General features: G+C 37.2%; 1 protein-coding gene across 1 annotated transcript; it reads right to left on the reverse strand.

Moving 5' to 3' along the window:
• Positions 1-388: 388 nt before the first annotated feature.
• Positions 389-16448, reverse strand: LOC134673968 (uncharacterized). The gene is made up of 6 exons (XM_063532012.1): positions 16089-16448; positions 15328-15588; positions 14893-15077; positions 14137-14314; positions 13172-13269; positions 389-992 (listed from the first exon to the last, which is right to left on the reverse strand). Exons 1-6 carry the CDS (start codon positions 16143-16145, stop codon positions 893-895), a joined length of 879 nt encoding a protein of 292 aa, XP_063388082.1. The 5' UTR covers positions 16146-16448; the 3' UTR covers positions 389-892.
• Positions 16449-17035: the final 587 nt, after the last annotated feature.

A 17035-nucleotide genomic window follows, 5' to 3' on the forward strand; every position in this document is an offset into this window, starting at 1 on the left:
TAAATTAAATAGTGTGCAAAATAAAATAAATTAAATCTGAAATCATTCACTTTTTAACGCTACGCTCGTGATTCCATTATAGAATCATTCGCTTATTAAGGGTGACTAGCCAAGGTGACAATCGCTTGCGCTACGATAACGAAACGCTTTGTGTATCACTATTCTAGCCGTAACAGACTACCGCACCGCACCGCGAGCTTTGTGCGGTAGTCTGTTACGGCTATTCCATATGTGACAAAGACAGCTTAGTTGCGTTTCGTTCGCTACGGAGAGTAAACGATTGGCATGTTGGCTACGCACCCAGGACTCAAATAGCACTCGCAGCAAAACCTTACTTTGCTCTTTACACAAATAGAATAGGTACAGCTTGGCAAAAAAGAGTAGAAATTAAAAAGTGGCAACACTGTAGTGTCGTCCCGATTTCTTATACCGGGTGTAGCCTGTAACACGAGCAAATAATTAATACATAGATTGTACTCCTCAAACGGTGACACTTTTGTTCAACAACTTTAAAAAATTATGAAGTATATAGACTCGCTATTTTCATACAAAATAAATATTATCTTCAATGGATCGCCACGCCATATCATTGTGATTGACGTTGCTTGTCACGCCTTAAACATAACAAAATTCGCAATACATTGCGTCTTAAAATAAACTTTAAAGTGTATTAAAAATCAAACCACAAGTTGTTTTTAAAAGTTGCTGAACAAATGTTGGTCAGTATGAGGAGTACAGTCTACAGTTAAATTTTTTGCTCATATTACAGGCCACACCCGGTATAAATTGGTTTGAAGGGGACGACACTACAGTGTTGCCACTTTTTAATTTCTACTCTTTTTTTTGCCAAGCTGTATTTACAATTGTTTCCCTAAGAAACTAGTGGCGCCCTCTAGTGTAGTCTTCTCGTGGCGTCGTCACTTGCATTATTGACGATGGCGAATATCGTTGCAAAGATTGGCTTGTTTAACACATGGCTTGGGGATATTAGTCTGAAAAGCGGAAATAAATTATAAAGTAATATAATTAAGGCCCAGTACATATAAAAAACCCATGCCACTGAAGCTTGAACCTGTAGTGCAGGGAATAGAGTTGATTTTTATTTGTCAGAAAACTAAGCGAAACAAAAATGCAACTCTGTTCCTATTGAATATAGTTTAAATTTCAACGAACTGAAAAAGTACTATAGGGGTCATCCATTAATTACATCACAGGTTTAGGGGGAGGGAGGGGGTCAAGAAAATGTGACACATTGTGACATGGGGGAGGGAGGAGACACTTTGTGACGTCACTTTAACTTCATCAGTAACCGAAAATTTATTTAAATTATTATATTCGCTGTACATTTAAATAACAAGTTTTTAAAACGATAATCGTTTTTATTTGTTTAATGCAGTTTTGGGTTATAAAATTACTAATACTTAAATCGTCAAAAATATTTTGATAAAATATTAATAATACTTAGGTTACTTAATTCGATTTGGCGATTTCGTAGAAAAAACTTGACGTCACACTAGGGGGGGAGGGGTTTGCCAAATGTGACAAGGAGGGGGGGGGGGGTCAAAAAACCTAGAAATTCGTGTGACGTAATTAATGGATGACCCCATAGGAAGGACCTTGGGCCTTCGGAGGTTAAATATGACATGAGGGATGCATGACACATGCATGATTTTAATTAGCTATCAAAGGGTCATCCATTAATTACGCCATTCGTTTAGGGGCGGGAGGGGGTCCAAATGTGACATGTGATCAGTGTTGGCCGAAACGTTAATGCAATTGAAAATGTTGGCCATTAACCATTATAAATTGAACCTTTAACCGTAACGGACGATTACAGTTTACGATTCAATTTATAATGGTTAATGGCCAACATTTTCAATTGCATTAACGTTTCGGCCAACACTGCATGTGATAAGGGTTTCTCGTGCTATGAAAGTATGAACCATGACCGTTATAATATAGCGGCAATAGGGTATTGACTACTAGTCAAATCACTTTCTTTTTTCGAACTGTCAAAACGATTTTGCTACTATGGAATTTATATGAAACACTAGCATGTGACGTCACAATCAAATTACCTACTCTAATAGTTTTATACGGGTTTAAAAATAGAAATTGTGTCTAAAAATAACTGTGTCTACGTTTTTCTATTAATCTTCTGGTGCTTTATTTCCATGCATGGTGAAATAGTTATTTACGATACAAGTGCGGAAAAGAGGAAATTCGAAACGAGTGGCGATAAATTAAAACACGATCGAAGGGAGTGTTTTAAATCGACACGAGTTGCGAATCACCTATTCGCACGTGTATCGTACTACGTTTTACAGTACCTACATATGGCCTTTTAAACTTTTGACATTCGCACGAAAAGTGCTATTTTACGCACTATTGCGGGAAAATAGGACCATATGTACTGTAATAGTACATTACTACAGAGGCCGGGACGAAAGGGGTTGCCAGCCGAAGACATATAGACGGCCGAGCGAACAGAGGTGTGACTTATTTGAAATACTTGTATTTAAAATGCAAATACAAAATGCAAAATACCTATTTTGTATTTAAATACCTTTTGAAGAAAACTATTTTGTATTTTATTTGAAATAGTTTTTGGGACCTATTTTCCATTTTCAAAATACAAAATACTTTATAGTAGGTAGGTAATGTAGACCAGGTAGGAGTTACAATCTCTTCTGATGTTACAATCCTGGTAACTCTCTCATTCTTTTAACATGGAACTGTTGAATCTGTTTAGTAACGTCGCACATGACCACAAGCGTAGCGAGTGTTTAAAAAAGTGGAATCTTGAGTGTTGGGAGGGTTTCAAGGCACGAGAGGAGAACAAACTTTTCTGCCCTGGTAAAACACTAACAAGACGTTTTCATCGCACTAACGAGAGGCATTATACTAGCTGTGAAACATTACAAATTAATGCTTTAAAAGTTGGCCGATAAAAACCATCATCCATACCGACATCCTACCGGTTAATATGAACAAACAAATAGAAATTTGCACTTTAGATAGAGGATTGATTTCAAAGAATAAAGAGAGTCTTTTCAACTCGAAAATTCCGAGTAATACTTTTTAATTCAGACTAGGTATTCACTACTCAGAGTACCTTTTATCGAAAAGTATTTGTATTTTAAAAAAGTATTTTGAAAATACCTATTTCGTATTTTGTATTTAAATACAAATTCAAAAACTATTTTGTATTTTGCATTTGAAATAGTATTATCAAGGAAGTATTTGTATTTTGTATTTAAATACTTTTTATAAAGTATTTTTCGCATCTCTGCGAGCGAAGCGAGGCCGGATAGGTCTGAGCGCGGGCAACCCCATTTCCCGCCGAGGTATGTATAGTGCTTTTCTCAAACATGCAATGAAATAAATAAAATAAAAAATCCACGAAACCCAAGTTTTATTTATAGAAAAAACTAAAAGTAAACTACACCCAAAATATAACCAACACGTACCTATATCATTATCACGCGTATGTTTTACACGAGTCGTGTATTTTTACTACCCGTATATTTTCATGTATCTTTGATTTTTTCGCCTTGTATCCGTCTCACTGTCGTTTTCGTCACATAAGTGTAACATTAATTCATAATGAAGGAGACCACCCACTAACATTTTAGTTGTAGGTAGACGGACCTATTAAGTTGACAGTTGATTTATTTGATATTGAGGGTAGATTGAAGAATGAACGGGCATCAGATTTGAAACGAGTTCAGTCGTATGACAGTTTGGAATCGTAACGGTCGATTGTAAAGAATACATTATTGCCAATATAATTGTGAACTGTTGAACATTGTTTTATTGTTTCATTTCGTGAAATATACACCAACAAGAGTGCGGCGTCGTTTCAACTTCAGAAGACGGGATAAAAACACAGGCCCACGAAAAGGTAAAGTACCGTTAATTCGGTTAGTTTTTTTTTCTTTTCCGCTTGGATAACGAATGGTCATAATCAATGGTATTTGTTGGATTCACGACAATAAATATTAAAATATAGTCTAACTAGTATGTCTAAATAGAACGTGATTACCGACAATTTTCAAAAGTTGTACTATGATAATGGTAACCATATTAAAACAAAACAAAAGTGAGTTGATTGCGATTTTACTGTAAGCGAGTCTAATTATTTTTCATATCTGTTGATGATTTAGTTTTAAATTGACTTGATTCTGAAATTGAATTTAAACCTGCCAAATCATAAAAAGAAACCGAATTATGCGACCGTAGTCTATCAGTAAGGGTGCATGTCACTTCCTACCTTATTCTCGAAGACGTAAGGTTTGCATTGCAACCGACATATGTAGGTAGGTATATAAAATGTTAAAAGTATAAAAAGTACTCAGTCTATACTGTTGGAGTACTTACATAAGATTTGACACTTTATTTTGCCTAATTGTGATTGAAACGCAGTAGTATTAGGCTACTTATTACAAAATAGTTTTGTTAATAAATTGTTATATTCCATGGTGCCACCAGCGTTCTGTTCTTACTGTAATAAAGATGAAGGCATGACCTATGAAATATTCTTTATCTATATACCGTGTTAAAACTAAACACAGTCATTACTTAGAATTTTTAGTTACATGTTTCTAGGGCACTGCTTCAACCTTACATTAAGGCAGTTTAACCTACCAAAAATACATTTCCTTAGTAAGTAATGGTACACAAGTGCTTGTAGCAAATAAGCTACAATTGACCCTTCAGTTGACGAGACACGTGATTGCATTAAAATAATTGTCATAATATTATGTAGGGTATAATGTTGAATGATCCCATGTTAAGATGAAATGAACATTTACATGTTTGACCCTCCAGTAGTAGTAAAGATTATGCATTATATTTTTGTGAACCTATGAACATTGAGTCATTAAATCATTAGGTACTTATTTTCTAAAGACACTATTCTAGTTTTCTTAGTTCTAACAAAGCTATGATAACATATACAGGTGTGTTTATTGCAAGTTTCAGATAAAAGTTAATAATGGAGGATGATGATGAAAATGGTCAGCCAGCTCCAAGCAGCCCCGTGCTACAAAGACCAAGGACTACTATTGCCGTACACCGTGTGCCGATTGCCGGTCACCGAGAAGAGATAAGGTCAGAGAGAATCTTATCCACTCCTAGACAGAGTCGTCACCGTAGCCGTACCGGTAGTGCTCGAACGGCTAGGAGTCGCAGTCGTACTCGAAACCCTAGTGTTGGCTCAATCGTTAGAAGGCACAGTCGGAGTCGTAGTCGGTTGATTAACGACGAACAAAATGACCTTCACAATCGGAGACATGATCGCACGCGAAGTCGTACTCGTAGTCGTAGTTCCCTGCGCAACGAGAGGCTACGGGAGGAGCTGGAGCTCGAGAGACAGCGCTTACGTGTTTTAGAAAGTCAATTGAGGAACGAGCGTGATCGACAGGAACATCAGGAACGCGCACGTCATAGAGATTCGGAGCTACGCAGTTCTAGACGGAGCCCTGAAGCAGGTGAGAGGACCAGGCGGTTCACAGAGCTTGTTATTCGGAGACGAACTCCGGACAGGGACAGTGTGGAGACCGGGAGGTCCATGGAGCTTCGAAATCGGAGACGGAGTCCTGCAAGGGACAATGAGAGTACCGGGAGGTACTTGGAGCTTCGTGATCGAAGACTGAGCCCTGGAAGGGACGACGAGGTCAGGTATGATTCAACATCTCGTTTCTTTGAAGAGTTTTTAAAGTAGGGTTTCTGCTCGAGAATTCCCGAGGCGAGAAATCTCGAGAAATTTGTCCTAACTCGAGACGGGAAAAAAATATTCAATGCCTCGAGAACTCGAGAAATAAATCTCTTGTGATAAGTAAAAAGAAAACACACGTATAACACATGATGTGTCTAAGATAATGCATTTCTTTAGGTACACTGAGAGAAAAATCATCACCAGGAATTAAAAAACAGTTCTGTACTGGGGGAAAAAATGAAGTTTTAGTAATAATTATGGACGTTTCACTATTTCTGTAAAGCTTATTTATTTCTACAAACAGCTCAGTAATCCCAAATATAATTTCAACAAACAGATAATAGAAATTGCAAGAACTAATAGAAATTACAAAAGTCAATTTGTTCCTATTAGTTAACTCTCCTTGTCCCCGGATTAAGTTTATTTTTGTAATTCTAAGTGTATTTTTGTTGTACTTTTCTCTCAGTGTAATTAAATCAATATGAACAATGTTTTTTTACATTTTCAGGTAGGAAACTATTTAAAACATTTATTACCAACCAAATAAAAAACTATCTTGATCCGTCCCCTATCGTTCTAAAGTTTTAACCGATTTTCATGTTTTGAAACTTTTGAACTATCATGATTCATGACATTCACGTGACTTTATTGAAAAAAGCTTTAAAATTTTTTGTAACGAATTATAGGACCATGTAATAAGTGTAATAACAAATATAACAAAACTAAAGTACTATTGATAAATCAAATCATCCCGATATATTCCTATTAGCAAAATATTAAAATTTTAGCAGCTTTATTGTTACGTTGAGTACTTGAGTAAGTACGAGTAATTAATATTACGTAGTAAAACTTCTGTAAGTTTTGTCACATCGAGTTAAATTTATTGACTTGAATATTATATAAAATACCATATTGTGGTTTGTTTACATTTTGTTGAATACCTAAAGAAATACACTATAGCATAACACATCGCCGGTGCGCACGCCTGGACCTATAGTTTTTTTGCTGTTGTATTTTTGATTATTAAGTGCAATTTATGGTGACTAAAATGTACCATATGTTTGATTATTGATCTCACCTACGATTCCTACGAGTTTGATTTATAAAAAAGCAAAAATAAAAATTAAACAACATGGTTTTTTTGGAGCTTTCAAAATTTCTCGAAATACTCGAGAAACTCGAGAAATCTTGGTCGAGAATTCCCGTGCCTCGAGAAATTAAAAAGGTCGAGAAACCAGAAACTCTATTTTAAAGGTTATGAAGAAACAGAATAATGAGCAAAATAACAGTTTTCCTGTCTTAAACAATGTTATTCCGGACTTTGACCCATTGAGTAGGGAGCAACCAATTACTGTTTGGCTAAGCAAAGTGGATGAATGTGCCGAAATGTATAAATGGAACGACAGACAAACTATCCACTATGCTTTGCCTAAGCTTACTGGTCATGCTAAGTTATGGTACCAAGGGTTACCATCCCTGAAACGAACTTGGCCCGAATGGAAAGTTCTTCTAGCGGAATCATTCCCTGCAACCGAGAATTATGCAGATTTATTAACAGAGATGCTAGCGAAGAGGGCTCGTTTCGGCGAATCCTTAGAATTGTACTATTTCTCGAAAATAAATTTATTAAATCGCTGCAAAATTTTCGGTAGGGAAGCTATAGACTGCATTATACATGGCGTAGACGACAGAGGGGTCAGGGTAGGCGCTCAAGCGGCACATTTTGAGAAAACAGAACAAGTTTTGCATTTCTTTAAAACCATTAAAGTTCAGAATAAAGAAAACAGCACAGACCTGAAGAAAGATAGAAAAGTTTCTAATAATAATAACACGTTTAGTAAACCAAGTTACAGAACTAGCAGTGGCGACGCAACCCCTCTTAAACCACGGCAAAGTTCAGATAGTGTGGTGTGTTTTAATTGCAAAGAGGGTCACCCATGTTCTAAATGCCCAAAACCCATTGTTAAGTGCTCGTATTGCCATTTTATAGGTCATGCTATTAGTGACTGTCCCAAAAAGGCAACTAAACCTGAAGTAAAGGATAAAAGCGTTATGAGAGTTATCCATGTGAACAAAGATGACAAGGATCTGCATGACTCATCAAATGACAATACCAGCAGTAAATATAAGATGGTAATTGAAATTAATGGCAAACTGATACCCAGTCTCGTAGATTTGGGTTCTGAGACTACACTTATCCGTAAGTCTGATGCGGAAACGTTAGGACTAGAGTGGACAACAGTTAATGGTACTGTTTTGAAGGGGCTAGGTTTAATACCATACGTTCCGTTGGGGCATACCCAAGCTATTATTGATGTTCAGGGCGTCACTGAAAAGGGTGTAGAGATTTATATAGTTGACGACCATCTTATTAACTGTTCATTGCTTTTAGGACACTCATATACAGAACGACCAAATGTTTGCATTATAAAAACATCATCGGAATTGAGATTTGTGAGGGTAGATGAAGACAATGACACGAAACTGTTACTTAAAGCGGAAAAAGACGTAACAATCGCTGAAGGCTCAATGAGTGCAGTTCGTGTCATTGCGGATAAACAATTCAGCGGAATTGTCTACGTTAGTGGCTCGGTTAGAGGGAGTATTGGTAGTGAATATTACCTTTTGCCGGGGGAGTATGAAATCAATTTAGGGACTTGTTTGCTACTCGTACAGAATTTAGGTGCAAAGCCTTTAACCATTCTTAAGGATTCACTCATTACTCGCGCCAGATATTTGAATGCGGTGAAGCATGTGCAGAACGTGCCAGTTACAGCTGGACAGAAAGACATTTCAGATGAATCGATTAGATGTGGAGACAATCTGCCTTCCGATGTAAAGCATAAACTGAATAGATTACTGGATAAATATGAAACCTGTTTCTCAACTGGTTTACGTGATTTAGGGTTCACAACCGAAGCTGAAATGGTTATCCAGCTAAAAGACTCGGAACCTGTTGTTTATAGACCATATAGGATGTCACATTCGGAGCGGCAACTTGTACAGGGTATGGTATTTATTAAACGCAGTGGCCACACCACGTGCAAATGGCCAGGTGGAGCGATATAATCGTACCATCTTATCTGCCCTTAGCACAATGTCTCACGGCCAAACAGTGGCGGATTTGCAGTATTTGCCGCCCTAGGCCCCAGGCCCTGTAGCCGCCTCTTACAAGGCACCCATAATATGTGACGTCCCACGGGAAAAGGTACCTTATGGCGGTTGGCGCTTACGCTATTATTAACGCCGCTCCAATATTATTGCGGCGCTATGCGACGTAAGCGCCAGCCACCATAAGGTACCTTTTGCCGTGGAACGTCACATATTGACTACATTTTGAGTTATTTCTTGTTACCATCAGCGAAGCGAATTTTTTGTCACTATTTGCCGCCCCTAAATATCTTGCCGCCCTAGGCCCGGGCCTACTGTGCCTTAGGGCAAATCCGCCACTGCGGCCAAAGCCCTGATAAATGGGATGAATATGTCCAAGACGTTCAAATTGGAATTAATTCTACGGTGCATGAGGTAACGAAGAAGTCACCAAACGAGTTACTTTTTGGCATAAAAGCGACCAACACTTCTCAGGGAATTTTAAGCGAGGTGATAGAGGACATAGATAGAGATGTAGTAGAACCAAATTTAGAAGAAATTAGGGAACAGGCAAAAGATTCCATAGAAAAACACCAAGAAAATAATAAAGAAAGATTTGATAGGAGTAGGAAGAAGGGTACTCAGTATAAAGAAGGAGATCTAGTTAGGGTAGTTAGAGCTATAGTTGGAGGAACAGGTCAGTCGAAGAAACTTGAGTCCAAGTGTCAAGGGCCCTATAGAATAAAAAAAGTTTTGCCCCATGACCGCTTTGTAATTGAAGACACACCCCTTACGAAGAAAGGTAGACGTTATGAAGGTATAGTCTCACTTGATAAGATATTCCCGTGGATGAGTTATGATAATGATCCTACTAGCAAATCTTCTACTGATGACAGTTCCTCGGAAGAGTAGATTCTATACGTTAGACATATTAAGATTTATTACCTTTAGGATGAGATGTTGAATCAATGCCGGTAATCGTTTGGAGCATGATTAAGGTTATCATGACTGAACATGGCTCATCATGAGTCATGTCTGAATGTTAAAGACGGATCTTTGACATCTTAGTTTTAAGACTGATTATATTCTGTATGTCAAATGTTGTTTCCTTTTGTTATTTAACTTAGATTAAAATCATGTAGATTTATGTAATATCGTAAATGAAAACGTAACATGATCTGTATTTGCTCAAATATTTCCTCATGAAAAAATATACCTATATGAAGAATCTGAATGATGTATAATATATAATGGAGTGATTTCTGTTTCAATGAGTTATCTCTTAAACGAAGGGACTCGTTTTAAAATCGGATGGCCGACTGTAACATTAATTCATAATGAAGGAGACCACCCACTAACATTTTAGTTGTAGGTAGACGGACCTATTAAGTTGACAGTTGATTTATTTGATATTGAGGGTAGATTGAAGAATGAACGGGCATCAGATTTGAAACGAGTTCAGTCGTATGACAGTTTGGAATCGTAACGGTCGATTGTAAAGAATACATTATTGCCAATATAATTGTGAACTGTTGAACATTGTTTTATTGTTTCATTTCGTGAAATATACACCAACAAGAGTGCGGCGTCGTTTCATAAGTTTACATAGTCTTTCATGTTGATATCATGTTTCACATACATCGTTGCTTTATGCATGGAGTAAATAAGTATAATTCCCACAGTGTTGACGAATTTGTAGTTACATTCATTTAAAATATGCCACAAAACTGTTTCTAATAAACTGTAAGCCATTTTTCTTAGTTTTCCAAATAATAAAATTGCCATAAGCAACCATATACATACTTCGTCTTTGACTTGGCGGCAGAGGCAGCAAGTTATTTAAAATGAATCTGCTTACGCTGCCAATTCCAACACCTACGATTACAATTAATATTTATTTCATTATTTCGTCGGAACTCATATTTAAGTCAAAAAATCAACAACGCACCATAAATCCAATAAAACAGAATGAATATTTTTCAACTTTACCTCCATAACAATTTAAAAAATATAACTACGCGTGTTTGAGTAGACCTTTTTACCGCTAACGTTTAGATGAAATATTTTAAATGTTTTTATTTGTGTAGTTAAATTTATAATTTAAAATTATAAAATTTTATAATGTATTATTTATTAAGTTCATGTTGATTTTATACGAATATAAAAACTTTTTACAAAAAAAAGAAAACCGACTTAAAAAGGATGAAATAAAATATTATCCTTTTTAAGTCTATGCGTTACCAACTGATATGTTTGAAGTCGGTGCCAAGCCAACTTTTGAAGCATACCATGATTTTGGTGCGATTCTATAATGATTTACGTTGGATTGCCTTACACGACGACAATGAACGTACTTTCTGTAGGTACAGTCGTCGTTAAAAATATGTTTACACTTTTCGTCTTATATTACATATTACAAAGGAGTACGGTGCAAAAGTGTAAACATATCTTTGACGTCGACTGTACCTAAGAACACACGATCAAACCTTCTTGGTACAGTTCGTACCATGTTTGTCGGCACGCAAGCGTGGGATTGGGACTGAGTTATTTCCCGTCCCTTATTCAGAGGACTACATTTCAAAATATAAAACAAATCAAGGAATTTACGTTCTTGCCAAATTTCACCTAAAGCGGTTCAGTTGTTTAGCCATGAAAATGCGACAAAGAGGCAGACAGAATTACTTACACATTTATAATACTCATTAGTACAGTTCTAATGGGGTTTAAAGCTGATTATTTTTGACGGGTATTGTTACTACCTGGCTTGGCACCGACTTCAAACATATCAGTTGGTAACGCATAGACTTAAAAAGGATAATATTTTATTTCATCCTTTTTAAGTCGGTTTTCTTTTTTTTGTAAAAAGTTTTTATTTTTCAATTTTTAGTTTTTAACGCATTGTTAAGTGCGCGACGCATGAATGAAAAACAACATCATGATTAACACTAAATTCGTGTACCTACTTTAATAAATATGTACTTAATCAGGAATTTTTTCGAGTCCGTCTGGGAAATTATAATTCCTGTCACTACACTAAATTCATCCTCCGCCCCGCCGCTGACCCAATCCCTCAACTCCCCGATCACTCTACCTCACCCCTGATCCATGAACCCCTCGACCCTGAACCAGCAGCCCTTCAACCGCCATTCCCTTAACTTCGCTTCGCCTTAACTCCTAACCCTAACCCCCGATCAGTAGCCTTACCAGCTTACCAAGAGTTTGACATTGATTTATTCGCTAGCGTGTGTGTAACTTACTTTCTATGCATCTCGCTCGTACTGGCATATTAGTGCGAGCGAGATGCATAAATAGTAAGTTACGAAGACGTTAGCGTCGCTAACTTAGCGAATATGTCAATGTCAAACTCGTGGTAAGGCTACACTTGGCTACACTTGCACTACATCAAATTGGCGGTTTTCGGAAGCAAATGCTCGAGTTGCTTAAGAAAACACCCAAATCACCATGCATGTGCCTTTAAAAATTGAGGAGTTCCCTCAATTCCTCATGGATTCCATCATCAGACCAGAACCAAAAATAATACGGAAACACCGTGGAGGCAACTCCTTCCAAACAAAAAAATAATTATTCAAATCGGATCACAGGTGCCGGAGTAATCGCTGAACATACTACATTTAAAAAATCATCATCATTATCATCAAAACAATCATCATCATCAGGTCTACTTCATCAATGTGGTGGTTTTCGGGAGAAAATGCTCGAGTTGCTTAAGAAAACACCCAAATCACCATGCATGTGCCTTTAAAAATTGAGGAGTTCCCTCAATTCCTCATGGATCCCATCATCAGAACAGAACCAAATTAAAATGGGACCAACTCGGAGGTAGCTCCTTTCAAACAAAAAAAGAATTACTCAAATCGGACTACGGATGTCGGAGTAATCGGTGAACGTACATAGAAAAAAAAAAAAAAATAGCCACAACCGAATACAGAACCTCCTCCTTCTATGAAATGGAAGTCGGTTAAAAACTGCAAATTATAGCAAACATTGTTTTTTGTTTTTTTTTTATAGGCGTAGTGGCAGAGTGTCATTACGAACCATAAAGCAAATACTGCCTCTAGTTTTTTTTAATGGATGAATGCCACGATGCTGTGTCACAAATATCTGTGAAATGAAAATTAAAAAAGAGGACTTTGCCGGCCTAGGCCTGCAAGATGTGTATGAAATTCCATTAACGACCTTTTGTCCTAGCCGCACCTGAAACGTCATACTTCGCAGCCTATTATAAGCAACATAACATCAATATTTCATTGCATGTTTGAGAAAAATAATTTATTTTCAATATAGTACAGTCAAATACCCTATTGAAGGATGTTTTTAATGAATTTTGAATGCTGAACTTACTTAGCTTTAAGCAGGTCCGTTAAAGGCTTCCACTTGCTCGGGAACTGAGTCACGTTGGGCTTGTCCTTCATCAAGTCCGTGATCGACGCGTTCACCACCTGCAGAAGCATAACAAAAAAAAATTAGGTCGAAATCCACGGTCCGTAGGATCCCCCCGTCTTCAAAGAGTTTGGTTGAAGATGCTTAGAGCCCATCAACGTGCACACACGTGCACACTAACTGCTAAATAATCGTGTTTATTCAAATTTAACGAAAGATATTTAAAAAAGAGGGCCGCTACGTACTGTATTAAGTATTTAATATATTTAAGTACCTTTTGAATACATCAAAAAGTTTTCATGTTTCTGGATTCGTCGATCTATGAACTCAAAACAAAAACAGCCGTTTTAACTTTGGACGCATAGATTGACGAATCCAGCCACATAAAAACTAGTTTGATGTATTCAAAAGGTACTTAAATACAAAATACAGGGCCCCTTTTTTAAATATCTTTTGTTAAATTCGCTAAATCGTTAAATCGCTAGTGTGCAAGTTGATGGGCTCTTAATTCATATTGCAATACAGCGGGCAAACATTGCCAGCACAGGCATACGGTACCATAATGCTTCTGCGGGGAATCTTTTTCCTCGCGTGATCCCGGCATTTTGCCACGGCTCATTGGAGCCTGGGGTGCGCTTAACAACTAATCCCAAGAACTGATGTAGGCACTAGTTTTTACTAAAGCGACTGCCAACTAACCTTTCAACCCAGAGGGGGAACTAGGTCTTATTGGGATTAGCCCGGTTTCCTCGCGATGTTTTTCTCCACCGGAAAGCAACCGGTAAATATCAAATGATGTGCAATATAGGTGCATGCTGCGCTGCGGGGGATAACCTATTTTAATTTGTATATTTGTTTTAAATATTACTTTTTGATTGTACTATGTTTAAGTATCATGAAATACAGGTAACATTCAATAAACTCACCTTTAAATACTCGCATTCGTCCGTATAAACATCGACCAGGAGTTGGTCGAAAAACTTCGGCACGAAGTTGTTTAGACATGTCTGGACGTTGTAAATGGACTCGTTCATGTCTTGCGCATGTTGTCGGGTCTTCACGGTCACTATGGTACCCAGGCTTTGTTGCATCACTTCGTTGAATCTGGAATATTTGAATTCATGTAGATTTGGATATACTTAAGGGTAGTTCCGGCCATCTGTCCAATATCTTGGTTCAATGTCATTGCACCTCACTATTTTTTTTTCGGTACCTAGAGCGGTAGTACTATTACTTATTCTGTGCCTAGAGTACTTACAAGCTTTGGTCGCTGACTCTATAGTTATTTGTTTTACAAATTTTTGAGGAATATTGTTGTTTTTGTCTTAAACGCTTTAAAAAAATATATACGTGATCTGATATCTTATCTAAGTGCCCCCCTCCCCCATCGTGATCGTTCATAATGTTTTGTCTTACCCCCACCCCCCCTCTAAACGATCACATGATTTCTGGACGACCCCAAAGGAGATCGTCGTGTTTGTCCGGCACTTGTTTAGTAGAATGTTGAACTGTGACTACAATGTGTGACGTTCCACGGCAAAAGGTACCTTATGGCGGCTAGCGCTTACGTCGCATAGCGCCGCAATAATATTGGAGCGGCGTTAATAATAGCATAAGCGCCAACCGCCATAAGATACCTTTACCCGTGGGACGTCACATTTATTCTCTTTGACAATACTTACAATACAGCTTGGTGAAGAATACAATGTGCCGTAGCGACTTCGTCAGGCAGCTGATCGTTGCATTTATTGACCGAGTCAAAATTCCTGACATCCTCAAAATTCTTGATGACGTCATGAAACTGTTCCCTGAGGTCTGCCAGCTTTTCCAACGGCTCTATTAGACAATGCTCTGTGATGTTTACTATCTGGAAATAGTAGATTGTGTCACAAGAGAGCAAAATGACACATTTACGGCGAGCACGTAGGTACATTGGATCATGAACGAAGCGAAAAATTCTATAGTTGAATCCTGAGCGTAGCGATTATCCTCGTAAGACCCACCATAGAAAGTTTTCCAGTATAAGACATATTTTTTTACTATCGAAAAATATTTAGGTAAGTACTTATGGTTCATATTTCTAAGCGTAGCTTAGCAGTGAAAAAACTCATGCTCACCTCCTCCATCGATATCATATAATTCGTGAAATCGTGAAAATATTTTATTTTGTAAAACTTCACAATGGCGCCCCGCAACTCCCGTCCCATAATGTCGTTCATAATCTTCACCAAATCTAGAAATGTGTCGATCGTGTCTAAGGATTTTTGTTTGAGCTCATTATAATTGTTTCGGCCTCGGTTGAAGATCATTTTAGACAAGTTACGGGCCTCAGTTACGAGGTAATACTTTTTGTCGATATCGTACGATAGTTGCGAACTCTGAAACAATTTTTGAATAGGGAATATTACGCGAAACTTTGCATAGGGGGGGTTAAATATAGACATTAGTTATTTACGATACAAATGCGGAAAAAAGGAAATTACTTACGCGAATTACTTATTCGCACGTGTTTCGTACAACGTTTTACAGTATATATGGCCCTTTAAACTTTTGACATACGCACGAAAAGTGCTGTTTCCCGCACTAGTGCGAGAAAGTAGGACCATATGTACTGTATTTTTTTTATTTAAATGTACTTAGAGTTAGACCTACAAGAGCATGCAGCGATTTTGATAGCCCACGCAGTGCAAGTGTTATTTTAAACGTCAAACTTCTTTGAAATTATGACATAAATAACACTTGCACTGCGTGGCCTGCGTGGGTTATCAAAATCGCTGCAGACTTTTCTTGGTCTAGCTCTATAATTTTTTATTTAAATGTAGGTAAATATCAGTGATCTGGTAATAAATTAAAATATAATAATCAATAAAATACTCACTTTATACACATATATAATTAAAATAAGTGCGACGTAACACATTTTCCTCCGCATCATTATTAATAAAGAATAATAACACAATATATGTGACTACAAATAAATGTAAGTACTTTTATTACGTTACAAAGACAAGTTGTGATCTAGTTTTAACTTTTAACGTTTTTTTATTTAATAGTTTTAAACTTATTTTTTTATGGCTCAAAATGGTGGCAATGCTTGAACAATGACTAGGTTTCAGAAACTACGATGAGTAGTGAAATAATTAAATTTACGTGTACATGTGGATACTTAAAATCGTAATTTTATAGCTTTTTTGATTAGTTTTGTGCTACGCATGGCCATAACTTTCGATTGTAGTATTTACGTGGGTGATTGTATAACGAGTATAACTACGCAAGTTGATGGTAACAATTGCGCAGTATAATAAAATGCAGACGTAACGACACTCAGTGGCGGATTTGCAGTCTTTCCGCCCTAGGCCCCAGGCCCTATAGCCGCCCCATTCTCAACGCCGATCATATTCACTACATTTTGAGTTATTTCTTGCTATCGTCACCGATTTTTTTGTCACATTTTGCCGCCCCTAATTACTTGCCGCCCTAGGCCCGGCCCTTGGGCAAATCCGCCACTGACGACACTAAAGTTAGGTAGGATACATTTGTCCAAATCATAAGCTCCAAACATATCTACAAGTCCAGTGATTTTAACCTACGCTTTTACTTTGTTTTAATTCTTACAATTCTTAAAATTGAATTAAATAAAGAATTATGCAAGTCAATTCTTATTAAAAATTATTTAAATTGAACCGAACTAAGTAGAACCATGGGACAAGCAGTATTAGGGATCATACATTAATTACGTCATACTTTTAAGGGGTGGAAAGGGATCAAGAAAATGTAACATGTTGTGACAAGGGGAGAGAGAATTAAGGTGTATTCGGGTAATAC

This window comes from Cydia fagiglandana, chromosome 19 (genome assembly GCF_963556715.1).
Source record: "Cydia fagiglandana chromosome 19, ilCydFagi1.1, whole genome shotgun sequence".
NCBI lineage: Eukaryota > Metazoa > Arthropoda > Insecta > Lepidoptera > Tortricidae > Cydia > Cydia fagiglandana.